The following is a 24,294-nucleotide window of genomic DNA, read 5'->3' as shown; positions in this document are numbered from 1 at the left end:
AATCATATACTATATTAAATATTGATGAAAAGTTAATTATGAATTATTTTGAGAAGAAAAAATTTAAAAAATTATTTTAGTATATAAAATGAAAATAGAAATAAATAATAAGATTAATAAAAAATATTTTTGAAATAAAAAAAGTATATCGTAAGTTATTAGTTTAACAAAACTTTAGGATTATATTATAACTTACAATTAATTTTTTGATATTTAATTTAATTTTTTTAGTTATAATTATGATAAATTAAAACGTTAAGTTTTATTATTCAAAATTAAAAGTTTTGAATATAAATATAAATTTAATCTAACTATTTAGATTTATTTTTTTTAAGTTTAGATTTATTTATTTAATGGGTCTTTAATAATCCACGTGGCATCATATGCATATTAAAAAAAATTTAATTAAAATTAATAGAAATTAAGGGCTAAAATTCAGATAAATATAAAAAAATTAATTTTATTGTCCAAAATTTTAAAATTTATTTTTCCATCCAAATTTTACTTCTAAACTATTATTAAAAAGTCAAAATTGTGAAATTTTATATTGCAAATTGCTAAAATAGAGACACAAACAATTAACATTTGAAAGTGATCCCCTTTTATTGAAGCTACTTTTAAATACATATGGCTTTTATACTTAATAATAAAAACCACAATTTATGCCGTAATTTACATAATACAAATCAACTATAGCTAAAAAACCTCTAACAACTAAAAAATCAGGTCTTTTATTCAAACGACTTTGATTCAGTCAATTTCTTCTAACATTCCCTCCCTTGAATTTATTCTTTCTGCAAGAATTAGTTCAAATCAGAATTCATCATATCTGCAAGTTGATCTCGAGTGCCACAAAATAACAAATTAACAATTCCTTCTCTTATAAGATCTTTGAGAAAATGAAATTCGACCCTTATGTGCTTGGAACGTCCATGTAAAACTGGATTTTTGGACAACCTTATAGTCGAAGCATTATCACACATTAACCTTGTACTCTCTACTTGAGTATGACCAATTTCTTTTAATATCCTCTTCATCCAGATGGCTTGACAAGCACATGCTGCTGCCTCTGGGATTGATAAGGTGACTATAGATTTCTTTCAAAATGACCAAGCTACTGCTCCTCCACTCATCATAAACATGTAGCCTAAAGTACTTTTGCTATTTTCCATATTGCCAGCATAGTCACTTAAGATCCTTTTTGCTGTTGTAAAGTGTTGTTGTGTAGGACTCGCCATGAAACGACTAATCAGTCTTACAACAAATATGAGGTCAGGACGAGATCGAGTAGCTATGAGATACATCAAACTTCCTACTATATGCTTGTACTGGGTTACATCCGCTTTTATGCCGTCTTTATCTTTTCCAATTTTTTTATTCAAGAACAATAGGATTGCAAATTGGATTGTAATTCTGTACTCCAAAACGGCTCAAAATTTCAGTCGCATACTTCCTTTGGCATATAAACACCCCATGCGATCTTTGTATCACCTCAATACCAAGAAAAAATCTCATTTGACCTAAGCCCGTCATATCAAACTCTCTTTTCATAGAACATTTAAAGTCATTCAATAAATCTTTATCATTACCCGTAAATAAAAGATTATCAACATAAATGCTCATAATGAGAATTTTACCTCCCATTCTCTTGACAAAGAGTGTCTGTTCACTGGAACTACTTTTGAATCTTTCTTTGATGAAGTAAGACTCTATCCGATTGAACCATACCCTTGGTGCCTGTTTCAGTCCGTAAAGGGCATTTTGCAACTTATAAACCTTCTGTTCACTTCCTTTCTTCTTGTATCCTTTTGGTTGTTCTACAAATACATCTTCTAGGTGAAATCCCTTTTCTTGAAGATTTTTGATACTCAAAAGTTTATTTTTTAGTTCCAATACACAATACACATCACCAATTGTATAACATATCCCCTGCAAATATATCTTCACGACACCCTTCCCAGTAACCTCCATTTTTGTATTGTTTCCAAGCTTGATTGTATGAGAGAAAGTTGTGTCCAAGCTTGAAAACATATCAGGATGTCCACACATGTGATTTGAACATTCAGAATCTAAGAACAATACATCACTCCGCTTTGCTTCATGTTGTTCCACCTAAGCCATCAGTAACAACTCATCTTCGTCGATCTCAATATAATTTGCTTCCTTAGTTTCCTTCTTGGTATTCTGGTTCAACTTTGGATATTCGTATTGAAAATGTCCCAACTCATGACATTTAAAACATTCAACAGTTTCTTTGTTGAAAGTTGATCTCCCTTGTCCGTGTCTCATGCCTCTGGAAGATGCTCTTCCTCTGTTGACTGTTCCAGATTGGCCTTTGACCTTCAGAACTTGATCCACATTGCCATTGTCTGTTCGTTGAAACTTTGCAGAGTTCATCAACGGACATGCTCTCCGTATCTTATGATTCTTCAATAGCTACAATGACATATGTGAATTTCTCTGTTAGGGTACGCAGAATTTTTTCAATGATCTTTATGTCAGACATGTCTTCTCCATTGCTTCTCATCTTGTTGGAGACCATCATCGCTCTTGCAAAGTAGTCATTGATAGATTCATCTTTCTTCATTACGAGAACCTCAAACTCCCTTCTTAATGAGTTAAGCAGAGATTTCTTCGCTTTTAAATTTCCTCCAAACTTCCACTTCATGGAATCCCAAACAATCTTGGCTGTGCAATGATCCAAGATTGTTAAAAGACAGTGCGGTCAATTGCCTGGAACAAATAATGATTGACCTGATGATCCTTAGTTCGGGCATCATCAAGCTGTGCCTGTTGCTTCTCAGTCAGCATTGTCCCTTCTAGAGGTTCTTGAAAGCAAGCTCTGAAGAGATATTATGTATTGCCCCAAACGATGTACTGCCCCAAACGACGTCGCAGAGGAGAATCAAGCACAGCCAAAGACAGAATTAATTCAGAAGCAAAAACGGCGCCGTATAGAAAAAGCCAAAACGGCGCCGTTTCATAACCTGTTGTAATTTACTCTAGAAAGTCCAGGAAATTCAAGAAAACTCTAGAAAGATCAGTTTGTTAGGAATTAGTTTTCCAGATGTGTATATATACATGACTTTTATCAGATCTAAATAACATATACTCTACATTTTTCATCTCAATCTTAGCTAAACTTTACATGGTATCAGAGCAAACTACTGCCCTGTGTAAACTACCTCAACAAACTCAGATCTAGATCTGAGAAATTTTCCTCTTACTTTCTCAAGCCACACAGCCTGTTCAACAAGCATAATGGCAGAAATCACTGAGGGAAACACACCAGGAAAAGAAGAGAAAGACGACAAGATGATGAAGTTGCTGAACTCTGATTCTCCCAGCATGATCCTCGTCAGCTCTCCATTAAATGGCAACAACTACCTGACATGGAGCAGATCAATGGTCATTGCTTTGAAAGCAAAGGACAAACTAGGATTCATAAATGGCAAATGCAAGATGCCAGATCAAGATGACAGAAACTATGAGGAATGGCAGAAAGCAGATAATATGGTAATGTCCTGGATCTTGAATGCTCTTTCAAAAGAATTGGCTGAGGCTTTTCTATATGCCACAAATGCTTATGAATTATGGGAAGAATTAAAAGAAAGATTTGGAGACAGTAATGGCCCCCTGATGTACCAATTAATGAAAGAAATCAGCAATGCCAGTCAAGCAAACAACAACATTATGATGTATTACACAAAATTAAAAAAATTATGGGATGAATATGCATGTTTAGAGCTGATAAGTGGTTGTCGAAGCCGTCAAAAATAAACCTATTAAACAATCAACAATAAACTTGTAGATAGTGGTAATAGGGTCGAACCACAGAGAATTGACACCAATGATTTTCCTAATAATGACTAGGTCAAGTAAATAACAAGTAAATAAAACAAGGGGGGTTTGAGTTGATGAATTAAAACTAAATAACAAAAGAAAGCAATAATTTAAAGATGAGTAAATCAATAAGAGAAAAGCTTCTAGTTGAAGTATGGATCTTATTTCAGATTGTTTAGAATTGATCATTGATTCTTTAATACTCCTATTTATTTCAATAAATTAGTTTTGGATGTGGAAGACGCTTCTCACAATCCAAATTCCTCCTTAGTTCTAGTTTGATTAGGAAACGTTCGCTAATCAAACACTAGTTAACAAGTTGCCAAGGAACGTCCTTGGGGCATTATAGCATCGAACAACTGTTAACTGCATTAAGACTTAGAGAAACCTAATTCTAACCTTGCCAACCGCGTGGTCAAGTCTAGATTATGCAATTTGATTAAATGTGTATTTGAACAACCTAAGCAATTACGGACCTAAATCATTCAAATAATATTACTTAAGCAATTTAAAACAATGGGCCCTTATTGATTCTAAAAGCAAAGTAATAATTATGGAAAGCTCAAATTGCATAAATATTGAAAAGAAATAGAAGTTTAACAATGGAGATTTAAATCTCCCAATTCATCACACAAATCTGAAATTCACCAACTTCAACTAGAAAAGAAAAGAGTTTAGCCACTCATGGTGGACTAAATACACAAAAAGATGAAAGGAAAAGAAAAAGGAAGATGCTGGAGAGTTTCTGGCGAGTTGAGTTGCTGATCAGAGGATGCCTTTGCTGGTTTGGAGGCTCTCCTTTTATAGCTGAAGAATTCTATCTATCTAGGGTTTTGAAATCCCTTTTTGATTTGGCTTGTGATTCCTCTTTTGATGTTGAATTTAATTGCAACTGAAATTCCTTAGGTGAGAAACTCTTTCGTGGCTCTTGGAATTGTTTTGGTAGTGATTGAGTTGGATTTGAACTTCTGAAAACTTGAAATTCGGTTTCCTGAACAATTTCCCGCTCTGCTGTATTTTCTGCTGTCAAAGTGATTTGCCCGGTGATTTGACCAGTTTCTTCAAGTGATTGGGCAAATCACAGACCTGATCACGTTTCTGCCAGTCAGTTCTCTCTGTCTTCTGCGAGTGATTTGGCCAGTGATCTTCGAGTTTCTTGGGCAAATCGCTGGGCAAATCACTGCTGTCTGTTGCCTCCGGGTTTCTGCTTTAACTTGGTGAATGTGGTGTAGCAAAGTTATTTGCTGAGATAGAAGGCAAACACAAATTAATGCAATTCTTGATGGGCTTAAATGAGTCTTATGACCATGTGAGAAATCAAATTCTCATAATGGAGCCACTGCCTAGTGTAAACAAAGCATATTCTATGATTTTGAGAATTGAAAAACAGAGGGAGACACAAAATGATGAAGCTGGGAACAGTGCAATGACAGCAAACACTTCAGGGATCAACAAAGGCAAAACATGGAAAAATCAATTCAAAAAAAAGGGATGATAGAACCTGTTCTTACTGCAAAACTACAGGCCATGTGAGGGAAACATGTTTCAAGCTCAATGGATATCCAGATTGGTTCAATGAACTCAAATTGAAGAAAAACAAAGGAAAAGAAAATGTTGCAGCTCATGTGTTTGAAACACCTCTAGAAAGCAATGATGATTACACTCAAGGCAAAGTTGATTGGAACATAGAGTCACTGATGCAGGAGATGATCAAATACATGAAGAATCATGGCCAGAGCACAGCCGGCAGCAATGATGCAAATTGTGTGAACTATACTGGGTTTGCAGGTATGACATCTTCTTGCTACTCTAAGGTTTATGAAAATAGAACTATAGGAGAGTGGATTATAGATACAGGTGCCACAGCTCACATGTGCAATGACCTATCTCTTTTTTCAAACCACAGAACTCTAAATAAACCTAGTGTAGTGACCCTACCCGATGGTAGCATGAAAAATATCACCAAAATTGGTACAGTGCCTTTAAACCAGAATATGCAATTGCTAGATGTGCTATATATGCCCACATTTAAATACAATTTACTGTCTGTTAGCCAAATCACCCAAACTAACAAAATATCTGTACAATTCTACCATAATCAATGCATCTTGCAGGACCTAGTGACTAAACACCCATTGGCTGTTGGGAGAATGCACCAAGGATTATATAGACTAAATAAAGAATCATTTAGCCATCAAGACAGCAGAATAAAGACAATTGGCACAGCATTGGCATCTCAACAACTTCAAAGCAACTACGAAGTATGGCACAGAAGATTAGGTCATGCATCAAAAAGCAAATTGTTGCATCTAAATGTAATAAAAGCCAATGAATGTGATTCTCATGTATGCACCATCTGCCCTATTGCAAAACAACAAAGATTGAGTTTTAATAAGAGCAAGATTACATCTACATCGCAATTTGAGCTAATTCATGTGGATCTCTGGGGCCCATATTCAGTAGTTTCAGTATCAAATGCAAGATATGTATTAACCATAGTTGACGATTACACTAGAGCTACATGGACATATTTACTACAGCAAAAACAATCAATATCTGCTGTGTTAAAGGAATTCATAGCTATGGTGAACAATCAATTTCATAAGTCAGTCAAGAACTTAAGATCAGACAATGGGACAGAGTTTGTGAACCAAGATTGTAGCAAGTGGCTGAAGGAAAAGGGCATTATTCATCAGAAATCATGCCCATACACCCCACAACAGAATGGGGTAGTTGAAAGAAAGCACAAACACCTATTACAAGTTGCAAGAGCTCTAATGTTTCAGTCAAAACTACCAAAAAGATTCTGGGGAGAATCCATACTCACTGCCACCTATATCATCAACAGATTACCAAGCCTTGTACTTAATTGGGAAACACCTTATGCTAGTTTGCACAAGGAAAAACCCAATCTAAACTTTCTCAAAACCTTTGGATGCCTATGCTTTGCAACCAATACTTTACCCCACAAGACAAAATTTGAAGAAAGAGCCTTTAAAGGAGTATTCCTTGGATATGTTCCAGGAATGAAGGCCTACAAAATCTATGCCATAGACCTAAACAAAATCATTGTTTCCAGAGATGTGATCTTCCATGAAGACATATTCCCATTCAGATCACAACCTGACACCCATGACCCACATAAAACAGTATTACCAAATACAATACCCGAATCTGACTCAAGTCCAACCATGCCAATGTCACCTCATACAGATATTAACCCTCCCCATGAATCTTTAAGAATAACAGAAGAGACTGAACAGTACACTGAGGATTCTGCAACTGAAGACAGAAGAGAAATATCTACTGAAGATGAAGGAGAAATTCCTGACAATCTTGAACCAGCCCCAGAAATTTCAGAAGAAGGAGCTTCTACACACACAAGGAGAAGCACAAGGCTACCTACAAGACCAAGATGGCTAAATGACTTTGTGGCAACCTCTATATGTCCTATCAATCCTGGTGCATTCCCCAACAACACCACAGGTAATTCTCCCTATAACTACCCCTGTTTTACCTCTGAACCTATTTTTACCCCCCATTATTTGAGTTTTGTGGCAAATGTGTCTATAAACTGTGAACCTAAGTCCTATTCACAAGCCAAGGAGGATAGCAATTGGGTGCAAGCCATGCAAGATGAACTAACAGCCTTAGATACCAATAATACTTGGTATTTAACAACTCTGCCCAAAGGAAAAAGAGCCATTGCTTCCAAATGGATTTTCAGAATAAAATACAAGCCAGACGGCTCAGTTGACAGATTCAAGGCCAGGCTAGTGGCCAAGGGATTTAATCAATTACTTGGAATTGATTATACTGATAATTTTTCTCCAGTAGCCAAATTGGTTACTGTAAGAATGTTCATGGCAATTGCTACTGCCAAGAACTGGCCTATACATCAACTTGATGTAAATAATGCATACCTACATGGGCATATAGAAGAAGATTTATACATGATGCCCCCGGAAGGCTATGACAAAGCTCAACCAGGACAAGTGTGCAAACTCATAAAAAGCATTTACGGGCTAAAACAAGCAGGAAGAATGTGGAATAAGGAGCTTACCCAGTGCTTAAACCAATTTGGTTTCAAACAATCACCCTTTGATCACTGCCTGTTCACAAGAACAAAGGAAGGCAGATTTTTAACATTGTTAGTTTACGTTGATGATATTCTTCTAGCAGGTCAATCAGAAAAAGATATAACAGAAATGAAATCTCACCTTGATAAAGCTTTCACAATCAAAGATCTGGGACATGTCAAATACTTTCTGGGATTACAGATCGCACGTTCTGAGACTGGATTATTTCTTCACCAAAAGAAATATCTATTAGACATTATACAAGACACAGGTTATATGCAAGCCAAATTTTCTGACAACCCAATACCACAAGGACTCAAACTTGACAACACAACAGGACCTCTTTTGACTGAACCAGATAAATACAGGAGGTTAATAGGTAGGTTACTCTACCTCGGAGTTACCAGGCCAGACATCTCCTACGCGACGCAGCACCTCAGCCAGTTCATGCAACAGCCGCGTCAACCACACTGGAACGCCGCACTTCACGTGCTTCGCTATCTAAAGAGTTGTCCAACAAGAGGGTTATTTTTCCCAGCTCAGAACGATCTCAAGCTCCGAGCTTTCTCCGATGCTGACTGGGCTTCTTGTCCGATGACCCGGAAATCTCTCACCGGGTTCTGCATATTCCTCGGACCATCCTTAATATCCTGGAAAACAAAAAAACAGACCACGGTTAGCAAGTCCTCAGCAGAAGCTGAGTACAGAAGCATGGCTCTCACAGTGTGCGAGCTCAAGTGGATCACTTACCTGATGAAAGAATTTCACGCCGATCCACAACTTCCTATACCGCTTCACTGCGATAACCAAGCGGCTCAGCATATCGCGGCCAACCCGGTTTTTCATGAACGAACGAAGCACCTGGACATCGACTGCCATATCGTCCGCGAGCAGATCACCAGAGGCCTCATTTCCACGGTGCACGTACCCTCACGGCAACAGATCGCCGATCTCTTCACGAAACCCTTGGGAGCGGCGCAGTTCTAGACTCTTCTATCCAAGATGAGTTTCCCTAAAAATTAGGGCAACTCTATCTTGCGGGGGGCATGAAGAGATATTATGTATTGCCCCAAACGATGTACTGCCCCAAACGACGTCGCAGAGGAGAATCAAGCACAGCCAAAGACAGAATTAATTCAGAAGCAAAAACGGCGCCGTATAGAAAAAGCCAAAACGGCGCCGTTTCATAACCTGTTGTAATTTACTCCAGAAAGTCCAGGAAATTCAAGAAAACTCTAGAAAGATCAGTTTGTTAGGAATTAGTTTTCCAGATGTGTATATATACATGACTTTTATCAGATCTAAATAACATATACTCTACATTTTTCATCTCAATCTTAGCTAAACTTTACAAGCTCCAAAGTCCTTTTGCTCTGAGAAGATTTTCCATCAGTTCGCTCCAATTGTCATAATGACCGTCGAAGTGAGGAATATTAGTCAGCGTCTTATCATCACTCATGCTTTCGGTGCTGGATCACTTGGAGTCTGCTACTTCTCGTTCTACAAGCCCAGTGGGGGCTCTGATACCAATTGTCAAGTTCTAGACTACAAATCACTAAAATAGAAACACAAACAATTGGAATTTGAAAGTGATCCCTTTTATTGAAGCTACTGTTGAATATATATAGCTTTTACACTTAACAATAAAGATTACAATTTATGCTACGTGGGTTACATAACAAAAAATCAACTACAGCAAAAAAACTCCAACAACCAAAAGATCAGGTCTTTTATTCAAATGACTTTAACTCAGTCAATTTCTTCCAATAAAATAAAACTATTATTTATGTAAATTTTAAAGTATAAATTATATTTTTTATAAGACTACTTGAACTGATTTTAAACTTATTTGGCATTTTAAAAATAGTTCAAAGAGAATAAATTAAAACTGAAATACAAAAGTTAATATTTTTAGCCTCTGATAGTTGAAAGGGCAATACCTTTGTTCCTATAAATATCTATCATTTGAAGTTTAGGCTGAATGAATAATTTTTTCCCATATCCCTTATATTTTCGGTTGAAATAATTTCATTTTGTACGTTTATAAAAATGTTCAAATTATAAAATAGCTTAAATTTTTATAACTGAAGTATAACATATTTATTTCTATATTATAAAAATTAAATTATTTTATAATTGAAAATTGAGTGATTTACATTTATTTTTACTTGTATAGGTTAAATTATTCAAGATTTGAAAAATAAAAATACTCGTTCAATACTTTAATTAAAACTTTAAATTTAAAATATATAATTATTTATCTAAAATTAAATATGTCTATGAAAAATAAAAATTAATATTATCTTAAAATTTTTAAAATAACTGAAATAAAATTTTTATAAAATAACATTTATTGTGGGTATTTCAGATGTCGAACTAGATTTTTCTCCATGAGTTAGAAGACAAATTAACTGCACATGCTTTTCTTTATCTAATTACAAGTATATATAGCTATCACAATCTATATTCTTATGCGTCTCGACAACTTCTCCAATTGGCATAATAATAAACTTCTCACTCTTTCCTCAAAATTTATGAGAGGTTTCGGAGAAAAGAAACGATGATGTTTTTTTAACTGATGAGTTTTTCAGTCTTTTTTTATGGGGTCAAGGTAGTCAAATCTAATATTTAAGAAACAAACATTCCTCTAATTTAGATGGAAAAAATGCGCAAAGTTAAAAAGTATCAAAATTATTTCTCGGCCATTTGTTGATCTATAATTTGTTGATATGTAATTAAGTTTGTACTAGTGTTATTATTGTTTTCTCTATAACTCATCGTAAGTAAATGATTCTTTCTTTCAAGACGTAGGATTCCTTCCTTCTTTCATAGTTGTTCTCTCTATTTCTTCTTCGTTCTCTATTTTGCTTTCGATCTTTTTTTTTTATTTTATGCTTTCAATCTTTCTTTTTTTTATTTTATTTATTTTGTTTCAATTACTAATAATTTCTCGGTACACAAATACCGAACAAAACTAACTCAGACATGGTTTTCGGTGAGCAACGCAAGAGAAATAAAGTATTTTCTCAAAATTTTAAAAGTGTTTTATATTATTGGAATTTGAAATCTTTAGTTGAGAGAGAAAGTATTCGTGCCATTATCTATTACGGATAGCTACCGAATAATATTTTATTTTCCTTTTAGTCACCCCATTTAATGTATTTCTTCATGTTTTACACATTCCATCCATTCACATGGCACCTTAGATTATAAAATGGTATACACTTCTAGTCTTTACTTCCCAGCCATTACTCAAGCGGATGGTGATGTCTCCTCCTTTCATCTTAGCCATATTAGTTGCTCTGCTTGTTTCATTCCTTTTCAATCTAAGAGCCACCTCATTCTGGTCCCGGAGACATCCAAAAAATGACCGGAAGCTACCTCCAGGACCCCCAGCCTTGCCGATTATCGGTAATCTCTACATGCTAGGCAACCTTCCCCATCGATCCCTTTACCATTTGTTCAAAAAGTATGGCCCTATCATGTCCATGAGACTAGGCTCTATACCAGCAATTGTTGTATCATCTCCTCAAGCTGCTGAGTTATTTCTCAAGACACACGACGTTGTATTCGCTAGCCGTCCTATAATACAAGCTTCCGTGTACATGTGCTATGGCAACAAGGGAATGGCTTTTTCAGAGTATGGCCCTTACTGGCGTAGCATAAGGAAATTGTGCACGTTACAACTTCTTTCTCCGTCGAAAATTGAGTACTTTGCTCCGATGAGGATAGAGGAGGTGCGGTTGTTGGTTAATTCGCTAAAGAAAGCTGCGGCAGCGCGTGAGGCGGTGGATATTAGTTTAGGCGTGGGAGATCTGATTCGGAACATGAGTTGCAAGTTGGTCTTTGGGGAAGCTAACATTGATGAATTTGATCTAAAGCTGTTGATTAAGGAAGCTTTGAACTTGACAGGAGCTTTCAATATTGCTGATTATGTTCCTTTTTTAGGAGCATTTGATCTTCAGGTATTTGTTTTTTTTTTTTCTTTTCTTTTTTCTTAACTAATGAGATTTCAATATTGCTGATTAACTTGTGAGATCTCAAATTTAAATTCTACTAAGTATTAATTTTTTAATACAAATATTTGCATGTAGGGATTGAAAAAACGTATGAAGGCATTTAGCAAGAAAATGGACAAAATCTTAGATAAGATAATAGATGAACATGAAAGGAAAGCTCAATGGCAAAAGCAACAGCAAATAAGAGATTTTGTTGATGTGTTGCTTTCTTTGATGAACCAACCCACCGCATCCAATGATGAATCACTCTCCACACTGGATAGAACCAACCCACCGCATCCAATGATGAATCACTCTTCACACTGGATAGAACCAACATAAAAGCTATTTTACAAGACATGATCATAGGTTCATTTGACACTTCAGCTATTACCATTGAGTGGACACTCACAGAACCCCTCAGACATCCTTCTGCAATGAAACGCCTGCAAGATGAATTGCAGAGTGTTGTTGGATTGGATAAAATGGTGGAGGAAAAAGATCTCTCCAATCTTCCATATCTAGATATGGTTATAAAAGAAAGCTTGAGGTTACATCCTGTTGGGCCACTTCTAATTCCTCGAAGCTGTATGGAGGAGATAATAATTGATGGGTATCATATACCGAAGAAGGCAAGAATTATAGTGAATGCTTGGGGAATTGGACGAGATCCTGATGTTTGGTCAGATAATGCAGAAGAGTTTTTGCCAGAAAGATTTGCTGCGAAAAGTATAGACATTCGAGGACGTGATTTTGAGTTTCTCCCATTTGGTTCTGGGCGTAGAGGTTGCCCTGGAATGCAACTCGGATTAACTGTTGTTAGGCTTGTTATAGCTCAGCTAGTGCATTGCTTCAACTGGGAGCTCCCAGATGGCGTGTTGCCTGGTGAATTGGACATGAGTGAGGTATTTGGCCTGTCGTTGCCAAGAGCTAGCCATTTGGTCGTGGTGCCCAAGTATCGACTGGGTATTTGAAGTGAAGTTGAATTGTCAAATTTTAAGGCGAACCTTGTTTACTCTTCAACTATAATATGGAAAATACTTATTTATTACTGCATACTTAGAATCTCATATACTTATGTTATGAGTCTGTATAAATCTAATTTAAACAAGAATTCTCTCTTTAATATAGAAATAAGATTGCATTAATTTAAATTTTAGAATTGTTTATAAAATATAAAAAAAAATAATTTATAGTTCACTCGAGAATTTATAATTCAGTTTGTTTTAGAATAATATATAGAATAGTATATGTGGTATCGTATTGTTATTAAATAGCGATAATTTTTTAACATTATTAATAAATACTTATATGTTGAGTAAAATATAATTATTAATTAAAAAAATAAAAATATAAAAAAGTATTAGATGATTTCGCTCATTTTTATTTTAGAGTCTAGTTTATTTTGTATTAAATTAATATTTAATAATATGATTTTCATATAATATTTTTAACGCGTCAAAAAATTACTGCCATTTATTAACGGTACAATAACACAAATTTAATTACACAAATTGAATCAAACTCTTAAAATAAAAAATTAATAAAACTACACAATACACATTGTTGTACTTTTCTCTGGTTTCTATGTATAAATTAATAATTCATATCTAATATCTTGGACATCTTTCAATATTTATTTTTGTCTAGATAATTAATAGAGAGTAAAAGAGAAATAAAAACATAATTTTAAAAAATTATAAAAATAGCTATTATGTTTAGGGATTTTTTTTAAAATAATACTACTTAATATTCTTAAATTAAAAATAAATTTGAATAAATCATTTTTAAAATTTACAAATAAAACTATACAGAGATAGACTAGGCCACCGTGTAATTTAAACTATAAATTAAATTGGTTAAATATGAGATCAGATCATTCAATCATTTTGGGTTGGAAAATATCAAATATGATTTTTCTTGGCAAATTTGTTTCAGTACTACGGGACCAACTTTTGTAAATGAAAACATTTATCGTCATTTTGTGCACCTACACAAATGATTTACACACAAAAACTTGTCGATGACCATTTTGAGTTGGAAAATATTGAATATATTCTTAGTTGGCAAATTTATTCCGGAACTCCAGAACCCACTTTTGTAAAGGTAAACGTTTATCGTCATTTCAATCACTTTCACTAATGATTTGCATGTAAAAACTAGCAATAGATCATTTTGAAATTGAAAAATATCAAATATATACTTAGTTAGCAAACTTTTTCCGGAACTCCAAAACCCACTTTTATAAAGGTAAACATTTATTGTCATTTCAAATACTTGCACAAATAATTTGCACGTAAAAACTTGCGAGTGACTATTCTGGAATTGAAAAATATCAAATATGTCCTTAATTAGCAAAATTATTTGGGAGTTCCGGGACCCACTTTTGTAAAAGTAAACATTTGTCGTCATTTCGAGACTTGCACAAATGATTTGGATGTTAAAACTTGCGAGTGACTATTTTGGAGTTTGGAAATATCAAATATGTACTTAGTTGGCAAACTTATTCCGGAGTTCCGAGAACATTTGTAAAAGTAAGGATTTATCATCATTTCATTCACTTGAAAAATAATTTGTACGTAAAACCTTGCAAGTGACCATTGTGGAGTTAGAAAATATCAAACATGTCTTTAGTTGGCAAACTTGTTCCAGAGCTCTTGGACTCACTTTTCTAAAGGTAAACATTTATCATAATTTCAAGCACTTGCACAAATGATTTACACGAAAAAATTTGTGAGTGATTAGGTTAGGAAATATCAAATATGACCTTTGTTCGCAAACTTGTTCTGGAGCTATGAGACCCACATTTGTAAATGTAAGCATTTATCATCATTTTGCGCACTTAAACAAATTATTTACACATAAAAACTTGCGAGTGACCATTTTAGGGTCAGGAAATATCAAATATGTTCTTAGTTGGCAATCTTATTTCGGAATTCCAAGACTCACTTTTGTAAAGATAAACATTTATCATCATTGCAAGCACTTGCACAAATGATTTGCATAGAAAAACTAACGAATAATCATTTTGGGGTTAAGAAATATCAAATATGTCCTTTGTGGCCAAACTTGTTCCAGAGCTACGGAACCCAATTTGGTAAATGAAAACATTTATCGTCATTTTGCACACATGCACAAATAATTTACACGTAAAAACTTACAAGTGACCATTTCAGGGTTGGGGAATATCAAATGTCTTTAGTTGGCAAACTTGTTCTGAAACCCTAAGTTTATCGTCATTTCAAGTACTTGTACAAATAATTTGCGCATAAAAATTTGTGAGTGACCATTTTACAATTGGGAAATATCAAATATGTTCTTAATTGGTAATCATGTTCCGGAGCTCCAAGACTCACTTTTGGGTAAACATTAACCGTCATTGCAAGCACTTGTACAAATGATTTGGCTGACATTTTGGGGTTGAAAAATATTAAATATTTCTTTAGTCGGCAAACTTGTTCCCTTGAATCAAGAGATGGTGGTTTGTAGAGGTTGGGAGAAGATATTTCCCTTCCTTCCGATAGCACTACATCCTCCGTCCTTTGCAAATATGTAGTCCCATGGATTCTCAAAGCTTGACCGTTGGGCTTTTATGATGCTTCTTAAATGTAGGCCTTAGATCATATAATAAAAGATAATAATCCTCCAGACTGCCGGCCAATATTTAATTATTGTGGACCATACAATCAAGTACATTAATAATTGAATTTTGGACGTACTTTTCATGATGGAAGCTGAAAATTTATAAGGTCTAATGCATCAATTTCAAAGTTTTTGCCAATCTTAGAGGCTGAAGTGAGATAAGCAGGCGATGAGAATTCAATTTAAATTAAAAAAAAAATTAATTAAATTGAATTAATTTAAAATTTTAATTTATTTTTTATTTATTTTAATTTAATTTAATTTTTAATTTTAAAAATTTTAGTTATTTCGATTTAATTTAATTTTGATTAGAAAAAAATTAAAAATATCAAACTGAACGTGATAATAATATATTATTTTTAATAATATATTGAGATTAAATTGTATTAAAATTAAAATATTTTAATTAAATTTTAAAATATTAAAAATAAAGTATGAAAAATAAAAAATTTATAAAAAAATCAAATCAATCAAATCGAATCGAATCAAAATGATTCGATTCGATTTATTTTTAATTAAAATCGGATCGATTTAATTAGTATAAATATAAAATTTTAATTTTAAATTTATTTTATTTAATTCAGTTTAATTTTAAATCCAACCAATTAAATTTTCATTTGCAGAATAAGCACAAAGAACCACATTGCAAATTAAACTCAAAGTTCAGAATACTTGGCCATGTGGTTCCTTAATAATTCAATATCATATTATTTATTATTATTGACATATATATAAATAATAATTATATTGTTATTATAGGATTTTAAAAATATAATTGTTAATGAAATATAATTTATATTTTATATATGCATATATTTATTATATAAAAATAACAATATAACTACTATAATTTATTTTATAATATAAAATTTATTTTATAATTATAAATAGTTAATTAGTATATTAATATTTATTTTGAGAATAATTTTTTTAATTATTAATGTAACGACTCGAAAATCAGACCGCTACCGGCGCTAGGATCCAGATCGGCTTAAGGCCGCCGAGACCCGTAGCAAGCCTGACATACATCCTGTAAACCTGTGTAATCCCATACATAATCAACAACATACATAAAAATTTGAACTTTTCTTTTCTTTTACCAAGCTCAACCTGTGCATGTACATAAACATATACATAAGCATAAACATAAACCTCACACTGGAGCTCTCATCAAATGCTCCAATGGGGTAACTCATCATACACAATCTTGGTGGAACATAAACCTCATAAAACATTCTATAGATCATGTATCAAAGGGGATAACAATACAAACTCGGTCAAGCACAATCTCTAAACCTCAATCTCAATATCAATATTTACATGACATAACTATTCATAACTTTACAACATTTTACAATTTGTCATGTCCACATTCTATCTATTACATAAGCATGACTTTACTCTTCTTGACTTCTCTGCCTAGCCCGTACCTGCAAACCTGGGGGATTAGGGAGAGGGGTGAGCTACTAGAGCCCAGTGAGCAGAATAATAAAAATATTTAAATCGTATGCCATAATGGAATGCAACACGTCACAAACAAATCACATCAAGGATGGTATTGTCACCAATAGTCCTCTACATTCCAAAGTGCCGGGACGTAGAATGGGTCAACCGGTCTTTCTCTTAACATAACATAACATAACATTCCAATGTGCCAGGGACGTAGAATGGGTACAACCTGGTCTTTCTCTTACATCGTGCCAGGGACGTAGAATGGGTACAACCTGGACTTCCATACCGTATCATGCCGTATCATCATCATACGAGGACTAAAGGATCATTCAATAACCAATCCGCATCAACATCATAAAATGCAATGCATCATATTCGTGAATTCTAATGCAAACAACCTAAATCATCACATGGCATTCATGATGCATGAGCATGCTCAAAACTTTATAATTTATTTGCTTTAAAACGTAAAGGTTTATTCTACTCACCTCTGGCTAGCTTTGACAAAGACTAAAGCAGCTGACTCACTGCTGGGGTCCTCGGTTCCTCGGGTCCGAACCTACACAGGTGGACTCAAATGAGGGACCAAACAACTAGAACATAACTCTAAAAACATCCCCCAAAAAACCCCCTAAAACACCTCAAAACAATCATGCAAAACATACAAAGGAAGGCTGAACAGGGCACTTTCGGCGGCAGGTTCGGCGGCCGAAAGTCCCTCCTGAGCCGAAAGTCAGGCAGGTTCGACGGCACTTTCGGCGGCCGAAACTCCCAGACAGAGACGAAACTCATGCATGTTCGGCAGCACTTTCGGCGGCCGAAACTCCCAGACAGAGACGAAAGTCCACTTTCGGGGGCAGGCTTCGGCAGCCGAAAGGCTTGCCTCCCAGGCAGGTTCGGCGGCCGAAAGTCCTTCGGCTGCCGAACCTGGTTTCTGCCAGAAGGGCAGAAACTTGGTTCCTCATGCACATTTGCCTCCCATTCATTCAATCAAGCATATAACTCAACCAAAATATGCATAGATACATACATCAACTCCTAGGGGCTTCAAACTATCTTAAACCCCATCTACAACACATCAAACAACACAAATCTAACATACATTGTCCATAAACCCAAAAACATAACAAAAACCTAACATGCATTTCTACCCCATAGATCTTCATAAAACTTGTTTAAAACATACTATAAGCTCAAGATCGACCCTTACCTCTTGAAGATCGAGAGAAAAATGACCCTAGCTCGGAGATGGGAGAGAGAGAGTTCCTTGAACCTTAAAGCTCCAGAACTTGCTTTAAACTTGGAAATCTTCAAAACAAGGTGAAAACTAGTGAAAATCGTGAAAGATTTGAAGGAAATGACTCAAGATCGGTGAGGGGTGGCGGAGAGCTCACCTTGGCCGACAATGGGGAGAAAAGCTTGCCCGTTTTCGGCTAAGGGACCCCTTTATAGGTGGCTGGCCAGGCCACGTTCGGGGGCCAAACGTGCCTCTGTATGCATGCCATGTTCGGCGGCCGAACCTGGACTTCCCTCACTTAAGCCTTCGGGGGCCTAAGGCACACCCGAAATGCAAGCATGTTCGGCGGCCGAACCTGAGGTTCGGCGGCCGAACCTGGGTCTTCCTCCAAGGCTATTTTCATGCAAAAACTCATTTTCTTTTTAGCTTAAAAACATAAAATACATTAAAACATTTTATAAAAACATGTTTTTACCCTTCTAGAGACCTCCGACACCCGAGATTCCACCGGACGGTAGGAATCCCGATACCGGAGTCTAGCCGGGTATTACATTCTCCCCCCTTAAGAACATTCGTCCCCGAATGTTCCTCAACTAGCATATGCAAGGCATAAAACACATCATACACATAGAACACAGGGAACATTCAAGAATCTAACCTTAGAAAAGATAGGGGTATTGCTGGAGCATGGACTCCTGTGTCTCCCAGGTGCTTTCCTCCATATTGTGGTGGTTCCAAAGGACTTTCACCATCGGGATTTCCTTGTTTCTCAGCTTCCTAATCTGGGTGTCTAGGATCCGTACTGGCTGTTCAACATAGGTGAGATCTTCTTGGATCTCCACATCAGGCTCACTAAGAACCTTGCCCGGATCTGACACAAATTTCCTCAACATTGAAACATGGAAAACTGGATGGATTCTCTCCATTGAAGCAGGCAAGTCCAGCTTGTACGACACATTCCCAATCTTCTGCAAGATTTCAAAGGGTCCGATGTATCTTGGGGCTAGCTTACCTTTCTTCCCAAAACGAACCACTCCTTTCATAGGAGACACTTTGAGCAATACCAGATCCCTCTCCTGAAACTCTACTTGCCTTCTGCGGATATCTGCATAACTCTTCTGTCTGCTTGCAACAGTCTTGATCCTTTCTCTGATTATGGGTACCACCCTGCTGGTGATCTCTACTAGCTCAGGCCCTGCCAAGGCCTTCTCTCCAACTTCCTCCCAGCAAACAGGTGACCTGCACTTCCTTCCATATAAAGCTTCATATGGAGCCATCCCGATGCTAGCATGATGGCTGTTATTGTAGGCAAACTCCACCAAAGGTAGATGCTGCCTCCAAGAACCGCCAAAGTCCAGCACACACATTCTGAGCATATCTTCTATGGTCTGGATGGTCCTCTTTGACTGTCTGTCTGTCTGTCTGAGGATGGAAGGCGGTACTGAAATACAACCTGGTACCCATAGCATTCTGCAGACTCCGCCAAAACCTGGAGGTGAACTGGGGTCCTCTATCGGACACTATTGAAACAGGAACCCCATGCAGCCTGACGATCTCATCAACATACACCTGCGCCAACTTGTCCACAGAATAGCCACTCCTGACAGGGATGAAGTGAGCAGATTTGGTGAGTCTGTCCACAATCACCCATATGGAGTCCAATCTGTTGGACGTCGCCGGTAACCCCACTACGAAGTCCATAGCTATATTCTCCCATTTCCACTCTGGAATAGGTAGTGGGTTAAGCATTCCAGCCGGCTTCTGATGTTCCAGCTTCACCCTCTGACACACTTCGCAGGCTGACACAAACTGTGCCACTTCTTCCTTCATAGCTGGCCACCAATACACTTTCTTCATATCTTGATACATCTTGGTGGCTCTAGGGTGAACGCTGTATCTTGCATTATGAGTCTCCCTCATAATGTCTCCTTTTAGCCCTATGTCATCTAGTACACACAATCGACTCCCATAGCGGAGGATCCCCTTGCTGTCAAATATGAACTCACTGTCCTTGCCTGACTGAACAGTCCTGGCAATCTTCACTAACTCTGGGTCCTCATGCTGTTTCTGAGCCACCTGCTCCAGAAACACAGGTGTCATTCTCATCTGGGCCACTAAAGCACCTGTACCAGACAACTCCAACTGTAGACCTTCATCAATAAGCTTGTAAAACTCCTTCACCACTGGTCTCCTCTCCGCCGTGATGTGGGATAGACTGCCTAGTGACTTCCGGCTTAGGGCGTCTGCCAGTACATTCGCCTTACTCGGATGGTACTGAATCTTGCAATCATAGTCACTCAGCAGCTCTACCCATCTTCTCTGTCTCAAGTTCAAATCTCTTTGACTCAAGATGTACTGCAGGCTTTTATGATCTGTGAAGATCTCACATTTTACCCCATAGAGGTAGTGCCTCCACATCTTGAGTGCAAAGATTACTGCTGCCATCTCCAGGTCATGCGTGGGGTAATTCAACTCGTGCTTCTTTAGCTGTCTAGAAGCATAAGCAATTACCCTTTCATTCTGCATTAGCACACAACCCAGTCCCACACGGGACGCATCACAAAAGACTGTAAAGTCTTCATCGCTAGATGGCAGAGCTAATACTGGTGCTGAAGTCAACCTCTTCTTAAGCTCTTCAAAACTTTCTTCGCACTAGTCAGTCCACACAAACTTCTGATTCTTTCTGGTTAGTCTGGTCAGAGGAGCTGCAATTTTTGAGAAGTCCTGAACGAACCTCCTGTAGTAACCTGTCAAACCCAAGAAACTCCTGATCTCTATCACTGAAGTGGGTCTAGGCCAGTTAGCCACAGCTTCTACCTTCTTGGGGTCCACCTCTATTCCATTTTCTGACACCACATGCCCCAAGAATGAAATGCTCCTCAGCCAGAACTCACACTTGGAGAACTTGGCATACAAGCCGTGTTCCCTCAAGGTCTGCAGAACCAACCTCAGATGATGGGCATGCTCCTCTGCATTCCTGGAATATACTAAGATATCATCTATGAAGACAATAACAAAGTGATCCAGGTATTGGCTAAACACTCTATTCATGAGATCCATGAATGCTGCAGGGGCGTTGGTTAACCTGAACGGCATCACCAGGAACTCAAACTGCCCATATCTGGTCCTAAAAGCCATCTTTGGCACATCTTCTACTCTGATCCTCAGCTGATGATACCCGGACCGCAGATCTATTTTGGAGAAACAACCCGCTCCTGCTAGCTAGTCCAATAGATCATCGATCCTTGGCAAAGGATACCTGTTCTTGGTAGTGACTTTGTTCAACTGCCTGTAGTCGATACAAAGTCTGAGGGATCCATCCTTCTTTTTCACAAAGAGAACTGGAGCACCCCAAGGTGAGGTACTCGGTCGGATGAAACCCTTGACTACCAGCTCTTGCAACTGCTCTTTCAACTCTTTCAATTCTGCTGGTGCCATCCTGTAGGGAGGGATAGAGATCGATCGGGTTCCAAGCATCAATTCTATCTCGAACTCTATCTCCCTAGCAGGCGGTAAACCTGGCAGCTCGTCTGGGAAGACATATAGAAACTCTCTAACCACTGGCACTGAGGCGGGCTCTCTCACCTGACTGCTAAGCTCTCTTACATGAGCCAAATACCCCTGACATCCCTTCCTAAGCAACCTACGAGCCTGAAGAGCTGATATCAGACCTCTAGGTGTACCCCTCCTGTCTCCCCTGAAGACAACCTCTGACCCATCTTGACCTCTGAACTTGACTACCTTGTCTCTGCAGTCCAAGGTAGCACCATGGGTAGATAACCAGTCCATCCCTAGAATGACGTCAAAATCTGTCAAATCTAGAACCACTAGGTCGGCGGACAAGCATCTTCCCTCAACAAACACTGGACTGCACTGGCAAACTGACTCTGCCACAGATGGATCACACTTGGGTCCACTGACCCAGAGAGGACACTCTAACCCAGAGATCATCAACCCCAACCTCTGGACGGCTCTCGGAGCAATAAAAGAATGAGATGCACCAAGGTCCATCAAGGCATACACATCTGAACAACCAATGACTAAATTACCTGCCACCACGGTGTTAGATGCATCTGCCTCCTGCTGAGTCATCGTGAAGATCCATGCTGGAGCTGATGGACCTTCACCTCTGAAACCCGCGGAAGAAAAGGCTGACCCTCTCCCTCTGCCTCTGCCACTGGCCTGCGTCGTGGCTGGAGCTGCTGGCTGCGCTACACTGCCTGAGGCTGTCTGCTGGGACTAAGCCATAGGTACTGTCCTAGGACACTCCCGAGCCATGTGTCCCTTTTGCCCGCATCTGAAGCAGGCTGCTGTCCCAGCCCGGCAAACTCCCTTGTGTGGTCTACCACACTTTGCACAAACTGCATTATCCGCACCAGAGCTTGAGCCACTCCCTAGTCCCAGACTGGACTTGACCTTATTCCAGAACTTGTTCTTCTTCGACTTCCTAGTGGTGTTATTCCACTTTTTGCTACCTGAAGCTGCTGCACTCAGAGAAGAAGAGCCTGGGGTCTTAGAACCAGAGGGCTATGCCACTGACTGCTTAACTGTCCCCTGAATGATGGCACTGGCCTCCATTTTCCGGGCCATATCCACTATGGCATGGAAGCTCTCCCTATCTGCTGACTGGATCAAGGAGGAATATCTGGAGTGAAGTTTCATGATATACCTCCCTGACTTCTTCTGGTCTGTGTCAAGGTTTTGCCCTACAAACGGCAACAGCTCCAAGAATCTGTCTGTGAACTCATCCACACTCATATCATCAGTCTGCCTCAACTGTTCAAACTCTATCATCTTCAGCTCCCTTGAACTATCGGGAAAAACCCATCCTGCAAACTCGTTTGCAAACTCTTCCCAAGACATGCTGTCCACCCTTGGGTTCACATAATTCTTAAACCACTCTCGTGCCTTCTTGCACTTAAGCGTGAACCCAACCATCTGAATGGCTCTACTGTCATTAGCCCCAATCTCATCTGTGATCACCTTTACCCTTTCGAGATACACAAACGGGTCATCCCCTTTTTCATACTGAGGAGCACCCAACTTCATGTAGTCGGTCATCTTGACCTTGCTCCCTCTAGATGAGCTAGGCTTAGGTACTGGGGTTTCTGGAACTGTGGGTTCTGCTGATGGAGGAGGTGGTGCAGCATCCCCTGAGGTAGGGTTTGCTGGATTTGGATAGTAAGGTGGAGGTGGGTACATTGGGTACTGTGAGTATGGTGGATAGTAAGGTGGGTATGGCATCTGTGTGGGATAAGGGTTAAAGCTATGGTAATCCGATGTGCCTCCCATCGAATACCTGGGGTTTTGTGGAAAGGGTGGGTAGTGAGGTGGCTGAACAAATCCCAAGGCCTGAGTGCCTCCTTGGGACTCTCCCATTCCCTCTTCCAACATGCTAACTCCCAGACTTCCATCCCTCCTTTGCTCCATGACTCGCGGTTGTCGAGGCCGGTCAAAAATAACCTTTCTGGTTATCAACAATTTACAACTGCAGATAGTGGTGAAAGGATCGAATCCACAGAGAATTGATTACCTATTTATTTTTCTCAACAAGACCAATAAAATAAACTAAAATAAAAATAAACTGCAAAAGAAGAAAACTGAAAACGAGATAAACTGAAACGAGAAAAAATTGAAAATGAGATAAACTGAAAGTGGAATAAAACTGAAAGAGAAATAAACGGAAAGCAAAATAAACTAAAACAAGATAAAACTGAAACCAACTAAACTGTAAGTAAAATGGGGGGGTTTAGAGATTGATTTAATTAATCTAAAACTGAAAGCAATAAAAATAAGGCAAATAATAAAAATAAAGAGAAATAAATAATAAGAAAGATCTAGTTGAAGAATTGGATCCACTTTAGTTGTTGGGATTGATCATTGACACTTAGTTTCCTTTGGGTTGCTTCAATAGATTAGTTATGGAGATGGAAGACGCTTCTCACCACCATTATCTCTCCTTATGATTAAACCAATTAGGGAACGTCCTCTAATTAATTACTAATTAACAAATTGCCAAGGAACGTCCTTGGGCCTTAGGCAT

At 37.6% G+C, this 24,294-nt stretch overlaps 1 protein-coding gene across 1 annotated transcript; it reads left to right on the top strand.

The window, feature by feature from the left end:
* Positions 1 to 11,188: 11,188 nt before the first annotated feature.
* Positions 11,189 to 13,031, top strand: LOC110624518 (cytochrome P450 CYP736A12). Its single transcript, XM_043953774.1, has 3 exons — positions 11,189 to 11,887; positions 12,017 to 12,171; positions 12,216 to 13,031. Exons 1-3 carry the CDS (start codon positions 11,189 to 11,191, stop codon positions 12,892 to 12,894), a joined length of 1,533 nt encoding a protein of 510 aa, XP_043809709.1. The 3' UTR covers positions 12,895 to 13,031.
* The last annotated feature ends 11,263 nt before the right edge of the window (positions 13,032 to 24,294 follow it).

The sequence above is a fragment of the Manihot esculenta genome, chromosome 1, assembly GCF_001659605.2.
Source record: "Manihot esculenta cultivar AM560-2 chromosome 1, M.esculenta_v8, whole genome shotgun sequence".
Classification (NCBI taxonomy): domain Eukaryota; kingdom Viridiplantae; phylum Streptophyta; class Magnoliopsida; order Malpighiales; family Euphorbiaceae; genus Manihot; species Manihot esculenta.
The sequence above is the reverse complement of the archived record's forward strand: the minus strand, read 5'-3'. Positions and strand labels throughout refer to the sequence as shown.

What these genes read in the sequence shown, in the direction of transcription:
- LOC110624518 (XM_043953774.1), top strand. Translation starts at nt 11,189, where the DNA reads ATGTCTCCTCCTTTCATCTTAGCCATATTAGTTGCTCTGCTTGTTTCA. An exon ending in TAGGAGCATTTGATCTTCAG is followed by an intron (nt 11,888 to 12,016) that starts GTATTTGTTTTT and finishes ATTTGCATGTAG; the next exon opens with GGATTGAAAAAACGTATGAA. An exon ending in TTGATGAACCAACCCACCGC is followed by an intron (nt 12,172 to 12,215) that starts ATCCAATGATGA and finishes GAACCAACCCAC; the next exon opens with CGCATCCAATGATGAATCAC.